The 25,464-nt window shown below is 37.3% G+C and overlaps 3 protein-coding genes across 7 annotated transcripts; 1 reads left to right on the top strand and 2 right to left on the bottom strand.

The window, feature by feature from the left end:
• Positions 1 to 88: 88 nt before the first annotated feature.
• RB195_020768 (uncharacterized protein) lies at positions 89 to 14,073 on the bottom strand (the record flags this gene model as incomplete). Of its 4 annotated transcripts, XM_064189225.1 has the most annotated exons (7): positions 89 to 211; positions 1,831 to 1,948; positions 11,849 to 11,955; positions 12,506 to 12,713; positions 13,335 to 13,458; positions 13,635 to 13,688; positions 13,917 to 14,073. In XM_064189225.1, the coding sequence occupies 7 exons, from the start codon at positions 14,071 to 14,073 to the stop codon at positions 89 to 91; spliced, it is 891 nt and encodes a 296-aa protein (XP_064045104.1). The 4 variants fall into 4 exon arrangements, with proteins under 4 accessions (XP_064045104.1, XP_064045105.1, XP_064045106.1 ...); XM_064189224.1 differs by lacking the exons at positions 89 to 211; positions 1,831 to 1,948 and adding an exon at positions 11,320 to 11,389; XM_064189226.1 differs by lacking the exons at positions 11,849 to 11,955; positions 12,506 to 12,713; positions 13,335 to 13,458; positions 13,635 to 13,688; positions 13,917 to 14,073 and adding an exon at positions 5,883 to 5,965.
• RB195_020769 (uncharacterized protein) lies at positions 2,491 to 4,510 on the top strand (the record flags this gene model as incomplete). The annotated part of the gene is made up of 2 exons (XM_064189227.1): positions 2,491 to 2,603; positions 4,195 to 4,510. 2 exons carry the CDS (start codon positions 2,491 to 2,493, stop codon positions 4,508 to 4,510), a joined length of 429 nt encoding a protein of 142 aa, XP_064045107.1.
• Positions 14,074 to 15,353: 1,280 nt separating the features above from the next.
• RB195_020770 (uncharacterized protein) lies at positions 15,354 to 25,204 on the bottom strand (the record flags this gene model as incomplete). 2 transcript variants are annotated; one of them, XM_064189229.1, is made up of 6 exons in its annotated part: positions 15,354 to 15,581; positions 19,997 to 20,123; positions 20,933 to 21,064; positions 22,807 to 23,052; positions 23,227 to 23,379; positions 25,170 to 25,204. In XM_064189229.1, 6 exons carry the CDS (start codon positions 25,202 to 25,204, stop codon positions 15,354 to 15,356), a joined length of 921 nt encoding a protein of 306 aa, XP_064045109.1. The 2 variants fall into 2 exon arrangements, with proteins under 2 accessions (XP_064045109.1, XP_064045110.1); XM_064189228.1 differs by lacking the exon at positions 25,170 to 25,204 and having other exon boundaries at positions 23,227 to 23,378.
• Between the last annotated feature and the right edge of the window lie 260 nt (positions 25,205 to 25,464).

Here is a 25,464-nt window from a genome sequence, read left to right on the forward strand (position 1 = left end):
AACACATAAATCTACTCATTACAACTATGAAAAAAAATGCGATGTGAAAAAAAGGAGCTGTGCGGAGGAGGGGAAGAGGAGGAGATCATCAGCTGCGTGCGCAGCCTCTTTGTTCATGCATTTGTATCAATTGTTGCAGTTGATGTAGTGTACTACGCAAACTCTCCATTTCTAAATCCAAATTCTGAGCTCGTTGTTTTTCTGTCGCTACCTGGAATGAATGGTTTGAGTTTTTGAGTGAGTCCCAAGTTCGACCTTCTTTGAATCTTGGCATTGTACAGTTTTGTGGTGTGCTACTTTTTGAACAGAACCAAGATTGTTATTGATCTTTATTCTGGCTAAAGTTTCGGCGTCATCGCCTTCTTCAGAGCCTTGATAACCATAAAATCATGATGTTAGCGCACCACGAGCTGTTAGAGTTGCGCCGCTGGTCTGGTTTGAGTTTTTTTTTCTTGGAAGATATAAGAATCCTTGAAGGTTGGTGAATTCGATTTTTTTTTCACGAGTACTTGTATTCTTGAGAATCTTCCGGACCCCTTAGATTGTAATTTTTCAGAGTTGCTAAACTACGATCCGTTAAAATCACCAGAATCTACAGAGGTCATAATTCGTATGGGTCCTCAAAAAAAAGGACTTTGCTTCCATAAAAGAGCAATTAAATTGTGAAAATCAGACGCAAGCTACGTTACGAACATGTGTTTTTGAACGGGGACCTCACCGCAGCGCATTTATGACTCTCGAGGAGGAATGAGGGTTGGTTGTTGCAGTTCTTTGAATTCAAGCTAGTTCACTTCTGGAAGTTAGTGCTCTTCGTACAGTAGAGATACTGTCAAAAAATAGTTTCGTTCTCGTCGATTCTCGAGAGATATGAAAGTCTTAGAGTGTAACTAACGATTTCTGGTCTTTTTTTCGAATTCTAGTAAAAATTGAATGCAACAATTTAAAAAAAGTGGACAAGGAGTTGCTTAAATAAGATACAGAACAGTATTGGATAAGGATATTGGATAAGGAGCATCACTACCAATCTCTACAGAGGTGGAATGCAAAAAAAAAAATAAAAGTCTCTGTATCTTAAATTTCCATAGTCGTTGTGGTTCCCTGCAACTACATGTAAAACAAACCTTTTCTTTGGCTCTTAAAAAACTAAAACCATGAGAAAAGGCAATTTTTTAAAAGAAGTCAAATATTTTTATATGAGAGAATCTCAGCTAAAGGGTAATAAGGTATTTTTCTGACTGGTTCAACGTATTTCAAAAATTGTGCTATATTCATGTTGACCTTTTCGATTAACGCGCTAACTTCAAAAACTTCGGAGAAATCTCTTCAAGGTCCGTGGAGTTCAGGTTTGAGAAACTATGCGAGGAATCGGACAGAATCTAGTTCTAAAGTGGTTCGCGACTCTGTCTCTGATAGGATTCGATCGGCCATAGGTTCAAATAAGGTTATCGATCCATACTTGAGGATGGTTTATAGCGCGTAAGCAGCGGGATTCTATTTGCGATGTCGTCGTCGTTGAATCACCATTTCTTTGGTCGGCAATGATTCATCAACAAGATGTACAACGACGACGATACACGAGCACAACACAACAATTCGAATGAACTCGAATCGATCGAGCTGTTTGAGGAATATTTCTAGCCCGCTATTGATCGAAATCCAAAGTGTACATAACAGAGTTTTAGGTGTGCATGCATGGTTGGTGCGAAGTGCGCAAATGGAACAACGAACGAAAACCAACTCGAAGCGGGTGCGGGAGGGGAGGGCTGCGAGAAGGACGTACGGATGACGTGTCGGGCAGCGCAAGTGTATGAGGGGGAAAAATACGCGTACCAGTCCTTCGAGTTCCTGGATCCGATCGATTTTCTTCTGACGACATTTTGTGGCTGCAGCTCGGTTACGAGCACGTTTTCGATCCAACTTCCGTTTCTCCTGTTCGTCCATTGCTAACCTGAATTTAGCGAATTCTTCAACGTGTCACATAAGACAATAAAATATGGAAGAGAGGGGAAAAAAAACTTGGGCGGTTCTGCCCCGTTTCTTTTATGCCTATCTTCGACCACGTGCTTTACTACATGCGAAAAGGAGATCTGGACTAATTCCTTGATCTTCGGATCTCATTTTCCTCCAGTAAATTTCATCCCTGCTTATGAACTCTGTGAGGTTAACCAGCTTAGGTTAGTTAATTCCCTCAAGTTTTCTACACTCAGAAATTTTGACACTAAAATATTGAGATGGGTTTGAAAGTCTCAGTAAAGGTAATGTGTAAAATATAAAAAAAGGAAGGAGGAGGAAAACTTTCATCTTTCATATGTCGGCTAAAATCGACCGCATGTGGCGTTTATTGGTGAAATGACGCATCGGTAACTGACCAGTCGTTATGCGGAGCATGATGCTGGATATTGTAGAGTGGAGGATTGCGTAGTCGCGCGTTCATCGCGAGGGGCAGAAGGGTTTGAACGCGTCGGACGGCGAGCGTCGTCGCAATCGCGCATGACTCACCCTCAACCACACCCCGCGCCCGCCACAGCCCACCGCCACCACGACGACGCGACCTCCGAGTCCGAGTCCAGCCCGGACATACTGCTTCAGAATACAGAAGATCGGTGGGGAGATGACGCACGACACTGAGATATTCTCTGGTCTTAGTCTTAGGAGTCGCTTTGCGCAGAGTATAAAACGAAAAAGAGGCGACGTAAAAATGACAGTAAATTTGAAGAAAAATAAATTTGAAACCGTTCTGACGTATTCATCCCCTCCGTAGTCGGAGCCTATGCGTTTTATGGGAGAATGTAAAAAAAAATTACTGTTTATTAGCAGAACAGAAATATTGACTTGTTTACATGCTTATCGGAGCTAACCCGCTCATAAATCCTAAACCATAAGCTCAGGATCAAACCCAGTCGTCAAAAATAGTCTGCAAAAATCTTATATTTCCCTGCAAACCTATCCATATATGTATTTTTCTTTAATATGAATATATACATAAAATAGTGCAGAGAGTAATACCTTTTATAGTAATTACTTTTTAGTAACTTTGTGATTTTTGGATTTCAAGATGATCTATGTAAATTAGAATGAAATAGGTAAATTTCCGGGCAAATCTAAACATATGAATACATATTTTTCTTAAGATAAACATATTTTTTTCTTTTTCCGCTTTTATGAATATGCACAAAGAATAATCCTAGTTACACAATAATGATAAGCTACGTTTTATTGAGCTTATGACTCAGCAAGTTGAGCACGATCTATGTAAATTGGTGTGACGTAGGATCAAAAACGTTACTTTGTTTCTTAACCTTGGAACGGAGCGATTAGCGATGCGAACGTCACATCATTGTTGGTGATTGGTTTGTTTCAGAGAGCAATTTGCCTCCTTGCCGATGATTACCTCATAGTTCCCTCAGAGATCTGCACGAGGAAGTGCACTGATACGAAAGATCTACACATCACCGTGCTTAAGGTCAGAATTTTGCATTACTGAAGTAAACAACTAAAGAAAAAAGCCAAGAAAAAACATAGATGACCTGAAAATGAGTCAATTAAGAGCGGGTGAATTTCAATTTAGTCTTAATTCATTTTCAATTGAGCTTGTAAAAGCGTTTCCATGTCATTTATGGTGGAAATTCATCTTGAAAAATTTTATAGACGCCATTGAGCATAATAAACAAATAAATAAATAAATAAATAAATAACCACATTCGAGCACCTAGTCCATCTTTAACGTTAATTTAATTTTTAGTATTTTAACTTTTTTATATATTTTAATAATATTTTAATATTTTATTTCATATTTTTATTTCATTTTGTGGTTTTTTACTTTAAATATTTCAATTTTTTTAAATGTTTAAACTTTAATTTTTCTTCTTGTGCGCTTCTATGCGCTGAAAGGAATCGGTCACTTACATAGATGAACAACCACAGCGGAACCAGGAATGAAATCAAAATAGGTAATTTTTAATATTGTTCTAGTCGTAGTCGTATACAGTAATGTCCTTTATAGTTGCCAGAAAAAAAATTATTTAATTTCCACAGCACTATAGAGCCTCATTCCCAGTGAAAGATGGAAAGTATTGAATATTAGGATAAAAGTAGGCGTGGTGGGATGAATTCCACTTATTAATTATATCCAAGATTATTTTTGTTTTAGATTTTATATATATATATATTGGATTATTGGACGATTATTATTAGATTACTACTATTATTAAATTTTTTATATATTATCCATTATTCAAAATTATTATTATTTTTATTTTTATATATTATCTATTATTCAAAATCATTATTATTATTATTACTATTATTATTATTATTATTATTATTATTATTATTATTATTATTATTATTATTATTATTGTTATTATTATTATTATTATTATTATTATTATTATTATTATTATTATTATTATTATTATTATTATTATTATTATTATTATTATTATTATTATTATTATTATTATTATTATTATTATTATTATTATTCAAAAAATCAGACAGACGTAATTAGCGCCAAGGAAGGACCTAGTGCCTAAAAGGTTAAGTGGGACTGATTAGGTCCGTGACGTCATCGGAAAGTGATGACGTTGACAGCGGGGATTACGTCAAAAAGAGAGCGTTGATGCCTGGATCCGTCAGAAAACACGGGAGTTCCCCCGCTTTCCCTTCTATTTATACGTCCATTTACTAAAAGTTAACTAAAAAATTATACGGAAAATGTTCACAAAAAAAGGTCCATTACTTTTTGGACTCATTATTAATCGAGTAAAGTTTTTAAATTCTTAAATATTCACCTAATTTAGAAGTGATGGTCAATATGTTTGTAGGAAATCAGGTGAAAAGTGCAAAATAACAAATAGTCGGATTTAAATTTGGATGGATGTGGAGCCTAATGATATCTTAATGTGAAAAATTAGCATGAAAAAGAAATTACAAAGTGATCGGAATGATCTGAAAGAAGAACTGCGAAATGGGCAGTGGTAAGCCGACACTTTCACAAATTCCTCCGATAATTGCTACGTCTATAAAATTCCTAAAAAATAACAGACATGTCGTTGCATCATTCAAGAATAGTTTTTCTTTTTTTCAAAAAAAAAAAGAATGACATTAACACTGAATGAACTGGTATTATAGTAATAATATGGCGTTAGTCAAACGTATTACTAAATGGAAGGTGTCATTAAGAGAAGCTATCCTTAGAAAAAATAAAGGATAAAGTCTCCGGTGAATCAATCCGCTCAGGATACGTCAGCACGTTTTTTTAGTGCAATTCGAAATTGTTTAGGGTTTTTTTTGGGAATGTGTGTTGGGCTATACAATGACCTGTGGGGGTCAATCAATGTTTTTTTCCTTCCAGACAGGTGTGGTTCCAATCTATTGATCCCGGATGAAAGGCTTGGTCGGCACAAGAGCGGTTTCGAACCATCAACCGTGCGGCTACAGCGCGCCTCTTACCGATTGCGCTACACGCATCCCAAGCTACAATCTCTATCTTAAGCGACATTTAGACAAAACAAAGGAAATTCTGTCAATAGTACCATTAAAAATGACTCAAAAAAGTGAATTCCTTTCAGAAAACATAAGAAACAAGAAAGGAATCTTGGAGTGATAAATTAGAAAAAAAATAAAGAATATTTAGAAATATCTGAAGCAAAAAATGAATACAGTAAAAAAATCGGAAAGATTAAGGTGATAGAATTAATATTAAATTAATAATTAATGAATTAATTAATAGAATGAGGTTTGTTTTTTTGTTTCCAAGTGAAGTCCCGTTGAATGCTAACAGATTTGATCCAGCTAGAACTTCTTTACGCGATCTCTGCTTGCGTTGATGGTTAATTTCACGTCGGAAGAGGAAAAAAAATTCGTCATTGGAGACTCACTCAACTGCTCGTGTCCTCGGATCAGGTGGTGGCGTATGAAAGCAGGACGAGGAATACGTTGACGGGAACACGTTGAAATCCATCACACAACGTACAGTACAACGCTTGGCGTGAGATTGATCGTGCACACAGGTTATATAGAGTATGTGAGTGATAAGGATTCGAATGGTGCTGTTGTCGCAATGACTCAGCCGGTTGCCTCGTTTCTGGTCGAGCCAGGCGCCGAAGCGCGCCGACAAATCACCGTCTCATACCGTCTCCCCCTCTCCCCCTCCTCCCAGCTACAAAACAACCGTTCGTCATCGGCGCGTATACGGCGGCGCCGTCGCAGTGCCTAATTGTGCCTGGTTTTGTAGCCGCGCATGCGAACATATTTGCGAACAAATTGTTGTAGGTTCACCATTTTTAAAAATCATATTAAAAATAAAAATGTTCTATTAAGTCCTCCAAGTCCTCTCTTCTTGAAACCTCGCGATTTGATAGTATATTTATGTTTTCTTGTTATGCCAACGAGGTTTAGGTGAAACTTTTTATTGGGCTTTTTTCACCTAAACCTTTTTGGCATAACAAAAAAAACATAAATGTTCGATTAATGTCAATTTAAGTGAAATATGCGAGAGGAGAAAAAAAAAGAAATAAATGGAATAAAAGTGAAACGAAGTAGAGAATAAGAAGGAAAAAATAGAAATTAATTCCAGAAACTTCCTAACGCTAACGTTAAGGGAAACTCAAGAGATGGGGAATTCCTCAAAACAAGAGAGAAAAAAAAAACATCTTCCGGGGCCACAGCCTGTGATTAAATAGCCATCCAGTAGCTACATATTTGCTCATTTATGAGCTATACTACCCTTTTTAGAAGGGGCCTACTACTACATTAGGATTACTGTAACTACCGGGTGGACTATTCCATAGCAATTTTAGATTGAAGATCTTCAAGTAAGCGCAGCGCCTGCCAGATGATTTGCTTTATTACTGCTTAATTACTGTAGTTGGAACATGCGAGAACATCGTGATTTAATGATGAATTTTTGTCCAGTTAATGACGAAAAACAATGACGGAGAGAACCGTCGCATCGGAATCGAGACGATGCCTTTTCAAGAAAGTAACTAAGTACCGAGAATGAATACCTGTTTCGATGTATTGCACCTGTGTTGATTACTTCAACGAAAATGCCGTTTCACTTTTTTTTCTCCCTCTCTCTCGTCAAAATTGAACTTTAGGAACGAGAATAGTTCACTAACGCTTAAGATATTACGGGTTGTAAAGTGAACTTCCGGAAAAAAACGGAAAAACCCGGGCATTTATGTCCACGAACCCCTCGGGTTCTTCTTTTCAGGCTGACGTAAACTGCGAATCAATTGTCTGATTTTAATACAATACAAAAGCGCCTTCTAGTGCTAGTCATAGCTGCCACATATGGAAACGATTGCTCATCTTTTCCTATTATTTTTGAACATTTCAAGAAGTATGTACACGTCAGATAATGAACGGAACGTTTCATGACCGCTGTCTTAAACTGTGAGACGAAGCGTATCGTCGTCATAGTTATCAGCTGTCAAGTGCACAGCATAAATTCTTGGGGTATCGACCGGAAATTCCACTCGAGACTTTGAATTTAACATTTTCTCTCGAGAAGCAATACTTCAGAAATGCAAATTTATGTTTTCATGAGCAGAATGAGCAGCATTGTTTCTTTCGGGTGAAAAAATATTCCTTTTTCTGGAAAAAGTTTCTTTAGTCCAGAAAGATGAAGCAGTGGTGACCTTTAAGTGTAGTGAGAAATAAAAGAGAAATGAAACTGAAAAAATCAACCCTGACAATTGCGAGGAAAGTTCAGGTGGCAGAAAAAATTTCCTGGAGATTTAGTCTGGAAAAGCAGATCACTATTCTGACAAAAAATTAAAAGCACGTAGAATCCAAAGTATTAGAATAGGATTTTACTCGAAATACCGTCAACAAAAACAAAAATAAGGAATGGAGTACTGTAGGAGAATTTGAGCACGCGTAATCGCCAGGACCTTTTAATCTCTTTAAATCAATTTATTAATTTAGTCTTTTTTTGTTTTTTAAATCGATTTTTATGACATTGAAAGGGTTATGTAAAAAAAAGGCCAGCAATGACGAATAATGCGTCAAAAACAAATATCGAAAATTCTAACAAAAAAAAGTACATCCTACATCCTGAATGTGTTATGGAGAGAAAATTGTCTGAAGCCACAGGTACAAATTTTTGATATTTGCTTAGAAAATCAAATGAAAAAATCCTTACTTCGGGGTTGGATTTTACTCGTTTTCTTTTCATTTCAAATACCAACCTTTTTTTTTGCTTTCTAACGCTAACCTTAATTTGAGTAATGTAATGAAAATTACGTTGTAGCTACTGAAAAGTTCTTTTTGCGTGAAAAAAAAAACTGTGGATGCGCGGATAGCAGAGGAAATCACATGTGGAAATATAAAATTGAAGAAATAAAAGGATCCTAGAAGGGGGAAAAATTAATGTTGATTAGTTTTCCCAACGGCACACATCCTCAACGGTCCCTTTCAAGCGTGAACGCACGTGGTGTCCCTCCAAACAAAATCAATAAATAAATGAACTGAAATCGAAGAGAAAAAAGAATTCACAGCACATGTCGACACCTTTTGGTACCAATTTGTACTGGGAATAATAAAAACAAACATCCGAACTAATCAAATAAAAATATGTAGCAATACTTAATAAAATAATCTATAAAGATGATATTTCAAAAGGAGGATAAGGTTCAAAATGTATTCATCGATGTCGAATATAATTCGCGAAAGTTTCGAAGCATGCTCCAAAGTACAAGTTGTCGGATTTTCCGAAAAGTCTCTCAACGTTCAATAATTTATATCCCTAAAATTTGCGAAATTTCCCCCATTGTATCCATGTTCAGCACAGAAAAACCTGTTTGTGATGAATTCGCTCATTCTTGCACTAATTCCAAAAAAAAGCTGATGATGATTCACTTCAACACAGTGCAGTAATTCTGCCAGAAAAAAAAATATAACAAGGTAAATTAATAAAGAATTAAATTTTTGAAAGTAAGGAGAGGAGAAAAAAAAGGATGCTTCCAATGCCCCTCCAAATTTTTTTCTCACTTCGTACATGTTGCGTAAATGACCTGGTGATTTGTTTCACCTCCTGGCTGCTTGTGTGATTCAGCGAAAATTTTGCGCCGGGGAAAAAAAATCCCCCCGGGAAAAAAATTTGAGGAAAAAGGAACTTTTCTAGATGAATCATATAACTACGAACATATGGATAACTCTGGCTGTTTGAGGGAAAAACAAAATTCCCTTATCTAAAAATATTACTAGAATTAATTAATTAATTACTAGAATTAATTAGTAAACAATAATTTACTGAGAAAATTGAATCCGGAATGTGATATGTAAAATATAATGTATAAAACATAATATGTAAAATATAAAAAAAGAATAAAAAATAAAAATATAATATAGTATATGAAATATATATATATATATATTTATGAATAACATTTCACTGTAAATTCTAATAAATTAAAAACTAATAAAGTGAAAATTGAATGAGGAATGTAGCGATATAACATTATGCTAGAAAAAAAAAACTTAATAAAATCACCTCGAAATAATATTAGCCTCATAATTTAGAAGGAAAAATAAAAGATAAAAAAAAAGAAAAAAAAACAAAAATGTTATTCACTTCATTTCAGCAGTAGTTAGCTTAGTTTCATCTCTTTTTTTTCTCGTCTATATATGCGTTTTTTTAAATCTTTTTTTTTGTTTATGCACGAGCTGATTTCCGGATTAGATTTCCACAGCATCCTTGTGTGTTTTCCCACCACCACCACCGTGACCATTGGTATCACACCGTTTCTTTCGTTTTTTTCCCCCCATCGTTCGTGATCGCTTCGTGATGATGACAGCTGAACATAACATCTTGCAAGATGCGATCTATCTCCGATGTATCTCCCTCCCTCCATCCCTCCATCCCTCCATCCTCCTCACTCACTCATTCGCTCAATGAAGAGCGGAGCGGAGTTGGAGATCGTTGAGAATGAGAGGAGAATGTTTTCGTTACTATCTCACTACATACACTACTGCTGCTTGCTCGAAAACAACTCTCTAATTGAAAATTGCCATGGAAACATAAGAATCTAATAGTAAATACTCTAATACTACGTTGACAGAACATAATACTACTTTTAACTATATGTATGTACGTTAATTTCACGAATAATTCAAAAATTTTAATTTTTAAGTACAGGTGACAGGTGGTGCTGTTGTCGGATGGTCGAAAGCTGAACTTTCACGAGCGATTAGATGCGATGACTTTTGAGCTGAACCGGGTCGGTGATTCACGAAACAAAAAAAAAAACCTAACCGGCATCAAATCAACAATTTATCTTAAGGATTTCCCGTCGTGATTATTTCTTAAATACTAAATCCAAGCCTATGATTGTCAAAGAATCGAGGATTATTCACGTTGATCTAAGAAAACCTACAAAAACTGGCAAGAACCATAAAGTTCACCTCTGAGAACCTCTGAGAAGAAAAGTGTGGTTAGCACACCACTGTCGGGAACACCGATTTCAAAAAATGCTGTCGATTAATGTTGTTTCGAGCCATTATTCCATAAAATTTCCATGTATTTTAGTGATGATCCAAAATGTTTGAACGCTGAGCGAGATTCAATCGTGGAAAGCAAATAACGATATTGGAACGAAATATACGAATTTTTAGGGAAATTCGCAGAATTCTGATAGAATTTTTTTGAAGAAGAAAAAAGTACATATGAAAGTTTTCGAGCATAAAGGAAGTACGGTAGAATAAAGGAGCAGAGTAAGCCTTTCACTATAAATAATCCTCAAAAAAAATTCGCATAAAGGAAGCCTCGATGCGAAGAACCTAATTTTGTAGCTCTAATTTTAGTAGAAATAAGGATGCAGCATGGAAAAAAAAATAGAAAAAGAAGAGCTTAGAATCATCAGAAACGTAAAAAATCGCACGATCAACAAATTCACACAAAAAAAAAACAATGAATAATGCAAAAGGATTCAAAACAATGGAAAGAAGCGCAATCATCAACTTAAGAGCTTTCCGAATTGAACGAAAAAACATCGAAAAAAATATTCGAACTGCTCCTGGGATGTCTGTCCGTAGAGTTTTAGAAAGAAAAATTGTCATATTCTTATTAGAGGATGTAGTGAAGTTAATTTTATAAAAAAAAAGTACCCAAAAGATGTATTCTTTAGAACTTACTTTAATTAATCGCGTATCGGGTTCGAAAAAAAAACATTAGTTGGTACCAAATTACTGTTAGGTTGTATAGTTCATAGAAGATTACTGGAGCTCCATCGATAAATAAATTAATTAATTAAATGGAATTAATTTAAGGTAACCGACAGGAAGACTAATAAAATGTTCAATGAATAGAAATTAACTGTGGAATTTTTCAGTCGCATTATCACCATCATCATCATCATCAAGATATGTTTCCGGTGAAGAACTGTAAGTGTACGGTACAAAGAACGATTCGACAAGTAGGAAGAGATGGGAAGAAAAAAATTGAGAATAAGATAAAATGACGAATAAGTGTTGTAGAGGAAGAATTGGCGAGAAAAAAAAGCGCCAATTTTTTGGCTATCTGAGAAAATCGTGGATTTCACCACGCTAGCGGTTCCTGTGAATTGTACGATACAGTACACGAATGATGACGTCATTCTGTTTTAGGTGGCTGGGATTAATTACTCAGATACAAATTGTTGCTAGATGGGGAGTTTTTTTTTTCCTTTTTTTACTTCAGACTCTTCTCGAACTTCTCCAGAAAATGTACGGATGATTCATGCGGAGAGTTGAGCGAGAAGAAAGAGACGGGTGGAAAAAAAACTGTCGTAGGAAAGCACGTGGTTTCGAGATAGCACTGTAAAAACAGCATCGAACACATACGGTCGGTAAAAGAACTCACTCTAATTCCACTCTATTCGACCTAGGATTATGAGTTGCTGTACTTGACGCTCTGGATCGGTCCGACTCGGTGGAATCCTCAGAAACACATCGAGGTTCTTGTTTAATCTGAATAATGTAGGGCTAAAACAAACCACAATAAGAATCTACGAAGAAATTTCATCGATGAGTTTTCGAATTTCACATTATTACAACATTACATTCGCCATATGAACAGAAATAAACTTTTTCAAAAAGTGAAATGAATTCCCATCCAGGTTTCCCCTTTTGCAATGATTCCGCACACAAAACACAGACGTTCAGCGCTCTTTCTGCTCTTCTTCTTTCTGCTGAACATATGGGTTTGTAGGTAATATGGTAGGTTGTTTCATCGACTGGGCACATGTAGGCTTTGTGTGTTCCATGGGAAATTTTCACACAAAAATTCAAACCAATATATGAATATCCTGTCGATTTTCACGGAAACCGCGGATTAACACAAAAAAAAATCCAACAAATTTTCGGAAATCGTGCAAATTTTAGTGCCATATCTCGATAGCTTGTACAAGTTATAGAAAAATTCCTTGGAAAGTCTTGGAATTCTTGGATACAGGAGAAAAAGGAGCAATGGAATAGTGAGATTATACTGCTGTGTACGTACATAACGTGTTCTTCTCACCTCCACTTTTGATGTGATAAGCTGATCAGCACTTGGGACAGTAGCCGAAGTGGATGGTGACGGTCCGACAGAAGTGGTTGATGAAGTGCCGGCAACGGACATTGCCGTTGGGAAACCGGAAGGTAGATTTGAACTTGCCGATGTCCCAACCATCGGTTGCATGATCGGTGTTTTCGCTACCATAGCATTCAGAATCGCCTGGTAGTCTCTGGAATGGATCAGTTGAATTCTTTTTTTTTTCTTTCTTTTTTTTTCTCTCAGCGCTCGACGACCTATGTAATTCCCCTCACGTCGTCGTCGATGCTTTTTTTCCCCCCACCGTTCAATGTTTTATGTTTCATGACCAATTCTGGCGCTGAAGTGGCTGCCTCATCGTTATCACTGACAACTGTGACTAATAACCCTCCGAAGCCGTTATCAAACGACTATCTGTCGCTCATTCGTTCGATCATCACTGTACAATAAGAAGAATACCGCAAAATAGAAGGTCATTTCTCATCTAACCTCAACTTTTCATTCCTACATTCACTCAAGGTAACGAATTTCACGCGATGTAAAGTAAAGTTAATAAGTCACAGTAGAGGTGAAGTAGGCTGACAAAAAAAAATGTGTGGCTGACACTTTCACACCTTTGCCGACCGACCGCAATGGAACAAAGTCTCACAAGTCCGGATGTCGCTACTCTATCATTTGTTTGTTCAACCGCAGCGCTGTACCAACACACTCTAATTTTCGGGGGGAACAGAAGCTTTCGTTCTGGCTAGAATACCGTTGGCAGAACGTGATCCAGAAGAAAATCCTTATATGAATCCTTAACAACGGAACGTACCGACTAGAAGGAGAAATAAGAGGAGTGAGGAACTCTGTGCTGACCAGTGGCGCTATAAATCCAGGTGATAGTACTTTTTTCTCAAATTCGAAATTATGGATTTGTTGAACCGTACGAAGTGCATCTGTAAACGTATGGAACAGAATCAGAATACAAAAAGTTTGAGATAAATTCACAGACATAGGAAGTGAACAATTCGGAAAAAAAAGAGGTAAAAGTGTTTCAGAGAGAAAAAGAAAGAAAGAAGGTAGGATAAGAATTATGGAAAAAGAAATGGGAATGAAATGAGTGGTAACGAACCGAGAAATCCTTGTGCGTATTGCTTTTGTTCGAGCGTTGGATCGGTACGCGGTTCTGAAACACGTCGAAAATCACGAGACTCACAGCACCGCCACCCCATTTTGCATGGTTCAACGATGCGGGTGGTGGGGTAAGCACTGGCAGCAAGCCGCCTTTTGACCCCGTCGATTCGTGGAAAAAAAAACCCCACGATCCTAATCGTTCCTCCAACTATGGCGGCCGATCGCATAAAAAGTCACCGAAACCCTGAGAATGAAGCAGAAAAAAAACAAAATAACTCACCATTATTCGTGGCGTTGTTGGTGGTAGGTGGTGGATTTCGAAGTTTACAAGCGGATAAATCCAACGATAGTGTGCCCCGTAGGGCTTGAAATTCGCCTTTCTGATCGAGGGCCAGCGATCCGCCGAGGGCCTGGAACTCGCCCTTTTCGCCGTCCATGACTCAGCCAGCCAGCTCCACCGTCGCACACTGAATCACTCGCAGTCTCTAGCGCGCAGATCGATGAGTGGGCTACGTCGTCGCGCGACGTCGCACGTGCGGCCGCGCTCGATCGTCGCGCCGCGCGTGGCCATATGACGTTCTTCGCACGCATTCAAAAAGCTACACAACAATCGTATTCCCTACACATCAACGTAACGCAACGCAATCGCGCTGCTGATAGTAGTATTCGATGACGTCGCAGGCGGGGTGAAAGATTCGGTGAAGGGCTTGGGTGGCGGCGAGGAAGGAGGATTTGGCGATTTGGCGAAACGGACGGGGTAACGAATGAAACGCAGCACGAACGCAGCAAAAACACGGGAACGGGATGGTTTACGACGAGAAAAACGAATGATATTCCGCTACTATCGTCACAGTCATCCGCGATTACGGTAGAGAGGTGACGATAACAAGCGCTAATACACACTAATCATTTGCACCCAGAAGCGTCTGTGCTGATGTGATTTGTTGCCGGGGGAAACGCATTGAAGAAATTCTTCCTCGTTTCTTTCGTTTTTCATATTTTAATTAATTCAAAGTGGAATTTATACGAGACGGTTTTATACGGAGTATCTGTTGTGTTGCAGAGATCAATCTTCATACTTTACACGCGTGTGTGTGAACTGCAGCAGCATTGTGTGTGTGTGCGCAAAAACCAGATTCTTCGGATAGGGGGGGGAGTGAACGAAATAGTAGGTAAAATGTAGAGAAACGAGAACGCATCGTATTTAATCGTGTCGTGGTGTTGATCAGTGACGACGATAGGTGTAGATGTGATGTGAACAGGACCAAAATCATCATGACCTCTTTACTGATGTTTTACTCGGAAATCACGCCATCGTTGGCACAAAATACAAATAAATCCACAACACAATATGTATTCATCTCAGGAAAAACATAACCTCGACAGAAAATTTTTACAAAATCATCAGAAAGGATTATGCGTAGGTGGAACGGATAGGAGGATGTTGAGGTTGTTGAATATATAGTCACATAGAATGAATAGCATCAGTGTTGTTAATATCTAGGAAGGAGGCTACGGAGAGACACACACACACACACGGAGATAACGAGTGATTGTCGTCGCTGGGGACTGTCGACTGTTCCTAATCACAAACTTATCTCGAAACACTAATTCTAATCAAATAAGTAAATCACCACAGTAAACCACACACACACAGGATGACTATAAATAGAAAATAATCTCATTTAAGCAGAGCTTTGAACACTTAATTACAAAGCTAATTACAAAGCTCAACTAATGGTGGTTCATTCAGTTCGGCAGCATTCACGTCGGTGTCGCGTTCGTCTCGACGAAGAACAAAATCCAGACAATATTTCTCATATTCTTCACCATGACTACGGTAATGTTGACAATGTAACGAATCCTTCCATATGTTTTTATATGTTGTGACACCTTGTTTTTCTTGAACACTAGCGAATGCTTCGATTGAATCCACAGAACACACCTGGAACGGGGGAAAAAATGAGGTTTGATCATTGTGATCATTGGAAATTTCAAGCGTTTTAATTATGTAAATGACTCCAGGTGCAAAAAAAGCGGTAAGTAATTAGTTTAGTTTAGTTAGGTTTAGTTTTAGGTAAGTAATTAGTTTGGTAATTAGTTTAGTAATTATTACACTGATAATGATGATGGAAAATGTGCACGTAAATCCGCACTGTTTCCTTTACGTTCACAGAAAAAAATTCCACAAACAGATCCCCTGATGCATATAAGGAAATGGACAATTCTCAAACGGGGTTTTTTTTCCACGAGATATTATCCAGAGAACGACATTCAAAGTTGTTAATAGTGTTTACAAGAGGAAATACTTCCACCGTCTCTTCAAATACAATTACGTACGTTCCTCGTATGTCGACCATGTGATTCTCTCCTTACTCTCAAGCGAAATTTTAATTAGTTAATTTAATTTTTTATCTTCTACCTCTCTCACAACAATTACAAACACTTCCTTGTTCTAAGCGCTATAAAACGTCTGTAGTCGGAACCGAGGATATCTTTTTCTCAGTAAAAAGGATTATCTTAATAATAATAATAATAATAATAATAATAATAATAATAATAATAATAATAATAATAATAATAATAATAATAATAATAATAATAATAATAATAATAATAATAATAATCTTTATCTGAATTTTCTTTCTCATTTTTTTCATAGAATCTCTTTGTTTAATATTACTTATAATCTGTCCATTTCCCTCTCTTTTTGTCAACTGTCACTCCTTCCTTCCCCTCAGCTCAGCTTTTTTCATCACGAGTGCTTCCTGGTTTGGAATAGGAGATAGATAAACCAGAAAACCGCACAAAAAGTCAGAGAAACGAAAAATTTAAAATTCAAAAATAAAAAAGATTCTCAAGAAATGTAGATGACAGAAGGTAGCGGAAATATAGCCAAATAAATATTCGTTAATTATACTCGAAAATTCAAAAATTCAGGTTGAGAAAATCTCGTTAAACTTAACAATTCAACAAGATTAGGACCATTTTCCAAAAAAAAGAGCAAATAATAAGTATTAAGTAAAAAAATAAGTAAATAACAAGTATATAGTAATAGTAAGTAAATAATAAGACAGAGTTTTTGCTAAAAGAGGCACAATTGGTTGATACAGTCAAATTATGTGCGTATTCACAACCTATGTACTCCGCCGATTGCAAACATGTCAGTGAAATTTTATTTCCTCCCTCCCTCCAAAAAAAAAAGGATCCGATTTGTTTCTTGTTCTTAAAAGTCCATCTTGGATCTTTTTTTAGATAAAACACTTTCCTAAAACTTCCCTATACAATCTATAAGAATTTATGACCAACCCTTTAACGCTACGATGATGTAAACAAGAACGTGTTTCCCTGTTGTTTCGTCAACATATGGATAATTTTCCAGAGTGTAAACTTCCATTGATAATTTGATAGTGTTCTTGTTTTCTGAAGTGTTGGTTAGCAAAGAACATTCAAAACTGATTATTAATGATAAGAGGACGCATAATCCTGAGAAATTCTACGGCTACTAGAATGAAACTCTAAAAAAGTACATATGGATACGAAAATATAACTCCAAGAACCTCAGACAAGTACATATATATTAGAAGACAGCTCTAAAATCATGTTTAAAACAAAGTGAAAGTTCTAAGAAAATATTTTTAATAGAAAAAAAATTGATTACGCGGATACAATTTATTGTATTACTTTTTTAAAAGTGTAATATTGAAGCAATTAGGAAAGATGATATTTGTTGAAGCATCCCAATGCGAATACTCAATTGTAATTAAACGTGAATAATAGTAGAAAAGATTAAATTTTTTCTAAAATAGCCTGAGGACACGATCGTTTTCCGCATAGAAGAAATAAGAATTTATGATGGCAGTGGTACAAAAGAAAATCATTTTTCTACTTTCCTACATAAATCTGAGTTCCCATTAATCTGAGAATATTTTGCTTTGATCAGAAAATCACACTTTTTGCTTTTAAAAATATATTGAACCACGAACAATCGTACTGGAATAGATCACTGGAAAGCGGATTGAGATTGACTTTACTTGGAACACTTTGAAAAATGTCAATGGGACCATCATTAAATTCATTTTTTTTTCAGAAAAAGAGTTTACCTAAGTTTTTCTCTACTGTTACTAATAAAATAACTAATAACTAATGAAATTTAATATCAATAACTCCCGCTTTCTGGTAACAACTCATCTTTTGCTTTTTTTAAAATTACTTACATTCATCCTCAGATTTCTTCTTTTTCTCTTCTTCCTACGGACTTTTACACCCAGATTTTCTTCCTATCTTAGCCAACAATTCGGAAATATGCTGTGGAATTTTTTCAAATACATTTTTTTTTTCAATTTTTTTTCATGTGCATCTTGACCTTTGCCACATCCTATACGAGGAGCAAACGAATTCCCGGGAGCAAACGAATGTTTTGGTAATAAAACCACAACATCACTGCATATCTCTCGACATCTACACGTGGCTCGCGAATCCGGAATCATCATTCCAGAGATTTCGAGTCTTCTTTATGCAGTTTCTTGCATTCCTGGCATTTTTCTGTAGCTTTTTTCCTCATCTCTTTTTTGTCGTTTTCTTTTTTAAAAATTATTTTGAAATAATTATTCCCTATCTAACTCGAGCATCAGAGTACCCAGCAGCAAAGGGGACGTGAAACTCACCATAGAAACCAATTATTGTGGAACTGCTCGTTTCTATAGGAGTTCATTTTTCTCAAAGGAGCTATATCCTTATAGTATCGACCTTTTTTTTATTAAAGAATTAAAGAATTATTAAACAACGGGTGCTACTGGTTAGAACTATTAGAATAAGATTTTAAACAGTGAGATTTTTCAGAAACCAATTTCTTGCACATTGCTGTTTCTTTTGCGGATAAATACCGTAACTGAGAGACGAGCGCATGAAACGAGAGGTATCATATAAAAATATGAGCAAAAAAAAAAGAAAGAAAGAGAATAAAAGAAGAATGATCTCTTTATAATCACATTCGAGACTTTTCTGAGATTTTAAGGCTTTTAAAAGAAAATAACATGGAAAAATCAGCGTGGATCCCGTGGATTTCTATGCTCTCACAAATTTCTTCTCTTTCTTTCGTGAAATTTAGTTGATAATTACGGATCACGTTGAACTAGTGTACGAGTTCACATCCATGCCAGTTCACGTTAAATTCACGTGATGTTCAGCCACGTCAACGTGCGTTGACGTGCACAAATAGAGCGAAGAGACGCTGGTAAACTCGTCCACATCGTCCAAAATTAGAGTGACTGGTCTCAAAATAACAGCCATATTCTGAATTTGTCGTGAAAAATTTGATTTCTTTCCGTTTTTCTTCTCTTTATTTTATTTTTTTTTCTCTATTTTTTTCCATTTTTTTTTAAACTTAAACGCATAACCCGATAACGAATCTGGTGTGGAACGGATTTCAGGTGGGTCATGCCTATATGGGCCGTAGATTGTGGGAAAGAGGGTGATTCCATCCATTTCTTCCTAATTCCCGTAAAAAAACGACCCGGAACATGCAGCGCACAAGGCTAGCGCGCTCCAATCGAACTCGTTGCAGAAAATAGCGCCCCGGACGCTCGAAGCCGCATCTTCTAGGCCATGTTTTACGGCGATTAGGAAGAAATGGACGGGATCACCCCTTTCTCCATAATCTACGATCCCATATGATCTTTGACCACTGGAAATCCATATCACGTCAGATTCGTGGGGTGATGCCTTTAAACTCCAGTGACGAATCATTAGGGGTGGCATTTCATAGCTACTGGTAGTCATGCAACAATCAGTAAGGAGAGTTCAGGACACAGACATTTATCAAAAATTAGGGTTCTCAGGAAAATTTTCAAAAAGGTTCGAAATTAAATACGAATATGAACGTGCCGAACGCGTTAGCTTTTCCATAGCTTGGATTTCATTTCAAGAAAAAAACCGAGGTGTACCTCTCGAAAGCCCAAATTTTACTGAAATAAATCAGTATTGTCGTTCTAAACAAACATTTTTGGCCAACTATTTAAGCTATTTAAGTTATTGTGGTCAGATTTGTGCTAGGATAGATTCAGCTTAGCTGCCACATTCTCTCCAGGAACTCTCTCTCCTTCCAAAGAACTAAAACGAAATTTCCTCAAATTAATCGGAAATTTACAGTGTATTTTGAATATTTCATTTCATTTTATTTCTCCTCTTGGGATTAACATCAATGTACTTGTTTTTCGCAAATTTTCCGGTCAACATCACATTTTTGAAGCTTCCCCTATGTTTTCGAGTCGCTCACTTCGCCGAAATGTTTCCGTTGGGAAATTCAACAGTACTTGAGGACAGTCTGATGGATTTTTCGCTAATTCCCTGGAAACTTACATCGTCTCCGGGGCCGTAGAAATAAATCTGTCTCCTTGGTAAGTCCTTTAACGATAGCATACGGTAGTACGCGTAGAATTTCTCGTAAACATCATCTTCCACAAGCGACCACATCCATACCAAACCACTGAAACAAGAATTATATCATCTTTTACAAGGAAATTTTCTACGTCCTAGCTACATTTTTGGAAATGCTTAGCAGTTTCTGCTTCAGAATTGAAGCTTTCATCTTTAGCCTCTAAAAAAACGGGTTTCAGTGAGAAATCTCGAAGCGAGAGCTGTGAAGGAAAAAAAAAGAAAAAAAAGATTAACAGATGATTTCCTAATATTTTTCGTGGACTTCTTCTATTTTTCACAGCTATCGGTTTAGGAATTTTCACTGAAAGCTGGATATCTTTTCGTACGCTAAGAAAGGCTCCACTTAGAACACTTAACGTGATGAATTTCGAGAAAACAAAAGGAAGAAGGGAATTTTTACGGACGGAAAATCAAACGAAAAAGGAAATGGTTACATTTCAATGAACAATACACATTTTAAAATTTCTCTTTCACAAAATATCGATGAGGGATAACTTTACTGGAAAGAGCAGATCATGAGCGATTTAGGGAAATAATTGTTGCACTGAAAAATTCCAGAACTGTGAAGGATTTGAATCGAGAAGTGAAGCGGGTTATTCTTCTTGGAAAAGAAATAAATATGGAACTTCAGCGATAAGACGGATACACCATCAAAATCAGATTCTAATATATTTTCTTTTTTTTAGACTAGATTTTTTTTTGGAATAGCACCTAGATTTGGCTTTTTTGACCTAGGAAATCTTTTTTTGACTTCACAAACCAGTTAATGCATCAGTGGGATTTTTCTTTGAAAAATATTGTTGACAGTATATTATTTATTAAAATAAAAAACCAAATTTTAAGCAAAAAAAAACTAACTGATGAACCGAAAAGTAGGCGTAAAGGAAAGCTCTATAGGCTTCTCTCAGTGCGGCATGGTATCTAGCCGGTGGCATTGAAGCGAACGAGATTGCATGAGCTGATTGAGATGGAGTTGTAAAAGCAGGTGAGCTAAATATTTAAAATTACTAAATTATAAAAATAAACAAGTAATATATAACAATTACTATACAAAAGATTTATCTGCTTTATATTTCAAAATTTCTCTGCCTTCAAATTCCGTAATTATGAGAAACTTAATCTTAAGCATAGTTTTTCGTAAAACTCAAAAGAAGTTGTTAAAGATGCCAAAAAAATTGTGCAGATGGATAAACGGCAAATGGTTTTAGTTGCCATTAAAGGCAGTAAACCACGAATCTGACGTGTTATGGATTTCTCATTGAAAGCTTCTGTAAGGAGTCGTTGATTTCGGAGAACCATGTGGTTCCGCTCATCTCTCCGTGACCGTCGTAAGAAACTGCATGCGAATCCCTTTAGTTCCTACGAGATGCGCTAGAACTCGCCTGTGTGTGCACATTCCGTCCCGCTCAGCAGTATATTCATTAATCTTAGGTTCCTAACTTTATTCTTAACTTGAATAGGATGGCGAGGAGTTCTTGTTAATCCTCGAAGGCTCGCTCGTTGATGCGACGCGCGCGCAAGGGTGGCGCGTTGCAGTACAAGCCGTCGTAAAAAAACGGCGCTGTTTTTTTTTTCACAGCGACTATGGAGAGATGAGCGGAACGACCTAGTTTTCCTTAAAGGCAGCATACCACGAATCTGTGGTTGTACGGATTTCAGGTGGTGTATCCGTATACGGGGTCGTAGATTACGGAGACTGGGGTGGTTCCGCTCATTTCTTCCTGAATCACTGCAATCAGCCATACCTGAATACTGTTTTTGTACGATGCCTTCTACTGCAGCGCGCCACCCTTGCACGCGCAGCGTCCTTTACTGCCTATCGGAGCAGTCCGATATGATTTTCGACGAATCGAAGGGCGGAGGCGGCGCAAGGGGTGGAGCGTTGCAATAGACGGCGTCGTACAAAACAGCATTCTTGAGGCGCCTGTTTGCAGTGATCCAGGGAGAGATGAGCGGAACCACCCCCGTTTCCATAATCTACGATCCCGTATACGGATACTCCACCTGAAATCTGCACCACCTCAGATTCGTGTGGTGATGCTTTTAATCTACGATCCTGTATAGAAGTTTTCCATGTAAATTCCATACCACGTTATATTCGTGGTACGTTTCCTTTAAGGATGATTCTTTCTCCTTCATTAAGACCTGTCGCCATCTACGCAAAAAAAAACTAGTGCAATTTGGCGGAAAAAACCAGAAATATCCTCTATTTCTGTAAATTTCATGGTCCTATAGTTTGCATTAATTTGCAGTCGACTAAATGAGTTCAACTGGCTGAACGCGACGCCTCTGCCCAACGCCTGCTCTTTTTTCAATTCACACAGAGTCATTGTTTCCTCTCTACTGCGTCAGTGGAAACACTGCATGATGGTCCCCACAATCCCTAAAGTATCCGGCGCCATCCATATACCTTTGAAATTAAAAAAAAATCTAGAATTACTGCAATCGTTCTGGATTTTTACAGTAATCCTTTTTTTGTCAGTAAAAATGACAATAATTAAAAATTAAATTAATAAGTAATAAATAAATAAATAATAATAACAATAAGAATAGAGGAAAAACTGATCAGAAACATGAGGACGAAATCGGGCTTCCTCTCTAAGCCTTACAGAGAATAGACCGTAATCGTACAAGCGGTAATAGGTGCAAAATTGCTGGAATTTTTGAAAAAAAGCTCTCTCTAGCCATATATTACATTAAATAAAAATAAGAATAAGAAAGCAACTGCTCACCTATCAAATAAAATCCCTTGCACTCGTTCCTTAAATTTATCTCCATCGGTTCGTTTGTCCAGCAGATCCCAGAAAGCCGTGAACGTCGAGCAACCATTCATGGAGAAGCAATGGAAGTATACATTGAGAGGAATCGGGCACTCTTCTCTCTCGAACACTTCACGGTAGAATTTTTTTGCGAATCGATGATAGGACGGATAACCGCGTACTTTTCGAATTGGTGTGGTGTAACGAATAGTTGAAATCCTGAAATCCTGAGGTCAAATAAGATCGACTGAGAAAAACAAGAATTCGAGTGTCAGTTCCCTCGAAAAAGGGAGCTAGAATGAGTTCAAACTCAGGATTTTTCAAATATAAATTACCAGGTGATATTTTAAGGTTGAAAAATTAGTAAGGCAGGAAAAAAGAGCATGAACGAACCCCGCTTTCTCATAATAGTCCGCATACTTCTTCAGATACCGATCATGACATCCAGCCCAACCGAACAGAATGACCAATGTGTTGGATTCGGGCATCAGGTTCACAATTACCCGAGGTGGTTTCGTCTCTGTATTTCCCCGTCGGGAAACCATCCTGCGATAAAAGTCATGCCATATTTCACGGATAAGAACATGAATTATAGTTCTACGAATGAAAATTATGAACATCGATGAACGGAGCCAGAAACGAAAGAATCAAGACATAAGACGTGGAACGAAAATTGTCCTAATTTGCGCTAATGATGCGTCTATGAACGTCGATCGTTAAGGAAACATTCCACACGACTCTAGTCCAGGATTCGTGATCGTTGCCGCAAACCAAAAGGAGAATTTGGTCAAGCGAACTTCACAACTAGTCTAGTTACCAGTTTCGTGGATAATCGTGTCGTCGAATGATTTTTTTTTTTTCATAGGATTAGGAATACGGTGGACTATCATGCTATATAGTAACGGGCTTATTCTGGAACGTGTATCTATGCTTGTGTGTGAAGCGAAATTTCAGGAAGCAGGTAAAAAGAGACAGGTAAGACAGCGTCAATCCGATGCTCCGGCGTCAAAAAGCGGTCCTGTGGGGTGAGCCGGGTCCCACTGCGTCGAATTGATGCATCCTGCGTCAGAAAGCGATAAAATGGGGTGAGATGGGTCCCACAGCATGGCCGAAATGAAGCGCAAGCGTTAATATTAGAATCAGAGTAATTGTTAATGGTACAGCAGTACCTCTTTTCCCTCTTCGATCGAATTGGAAACACTCTTTCTTCCAGAAATTTTTAACATTAAGTTTTTTAACGCGCAAATAACTGCTTGAATAATAATAATAATAATAATAATAATAATAATTATTATTATTATTATTATAATAATTATAATAATAAGGCTGCTTAAATAACGGCTAACATTCACATGATGTGTCGTAAAATCTTATTTTTATTGGCATGACGAAGACATTCACGTCATTTTATACTTTGCACATCATTTCGTGCTAATTTTTGGAAAAAAAAAAAAGATAAACAAGAAAGAAGGAAAGAGAAGAATTCTTACTTCATCGTATTATGTTCTCAAATTGTAGCAATATCGAAGGAGCATAAGTTTAAAATCACGGATGTTCTCCAAATATAGTACTGACACTTTTTGCAAGCAAACTTTAAGAAATTTAATCAATGCTTCAATTTCTTCGAAAGAATGAAGCGTTTTTCTTTTTTTTTTTTTGGGGGGGGGGGGGAGACTAACTCCGTCGCAACAATTTACATCTAGAGTGCCACCACTTTTAATTTCTATTGAAATCACCGCAAGAAGTATGAAATCCAGCTTTGCCCGGAAGTTCCAGACTGATAAATATTTAATATACTAAGAGTTTACGGATCTGACCACACAGCTGTCTAATCTCGCAGATTCTGCGAAAATCCTCGTGAAGTTAACGTGACTGAAGTCAGTCAAAAGGATTGGTGAAGGATTTTGCTGCTAACCGGGAAGATTTTTTATTTGACTTGAACGCATCACCCCACGAATCTGAGGTGGTACGGATTTGAGTGGAGTGTTCGTATGCAGGATGGTAGATTATGGAGAGGACGGTGATTTCGTCCATTTCTTCCTAATTACCGTAAAAAACGACCAAGAAGATGCGGCGCCGGAGGCTGGCGCGCTCCGGTCGAACTCCTTGTAGAAAAAACCGCGCCAGAACGCCGGCAGCCGTATCTTCCGGGCCGTTTTTTTTTAACGAAAATTAAGAAATGGACGGGATCACCCTTCTCTTCATAATCTACGATCCCGTATACGAATACTCCACTTGAAATCCGTACCACCTCAAATTCGTGGGGTGATGCCTTTGACCTAAATTAACGTTCCAGAGATTTATGGCAGGTTCTTAGGTAAGACACGGAAACCTACCGCTCAATGGTACTGGATGTAGCAACAGTGATCATCCAAGCAAATGAACTTTTGATGATAAAACTTCTTTGACAACACGGGGAACACGTTCAGACATGGGTTTGGGTTAGGTGGACGATTATTGTCAGAAATCCATGCGGGACCACCCGTATTTTTAAGGGGGAATCTTAAAACTTATGAATATAAATGACGTCATACACGCATTATAATAGAATCTAAGCCGAAACGCGATTTCGATGTCGAACTTACGCTAACCGCTGCGCGGTCCTGCTGCCGTACGCAATCACCGCCTACG

This window comes from Necator americanus, chromosome II (assembly GCF_031761385.1).
Source record: "Necator americanus strain Aroian chromosome II, whole genome shotgun sequence".
Classification (NCBI taxonomy): domain Eukaryota; kingdom Metazoa; phylum Nematoda; class Chromadorea; order Rhabditida; family Ancylostomatidae; genus Necator; species Necator americanus.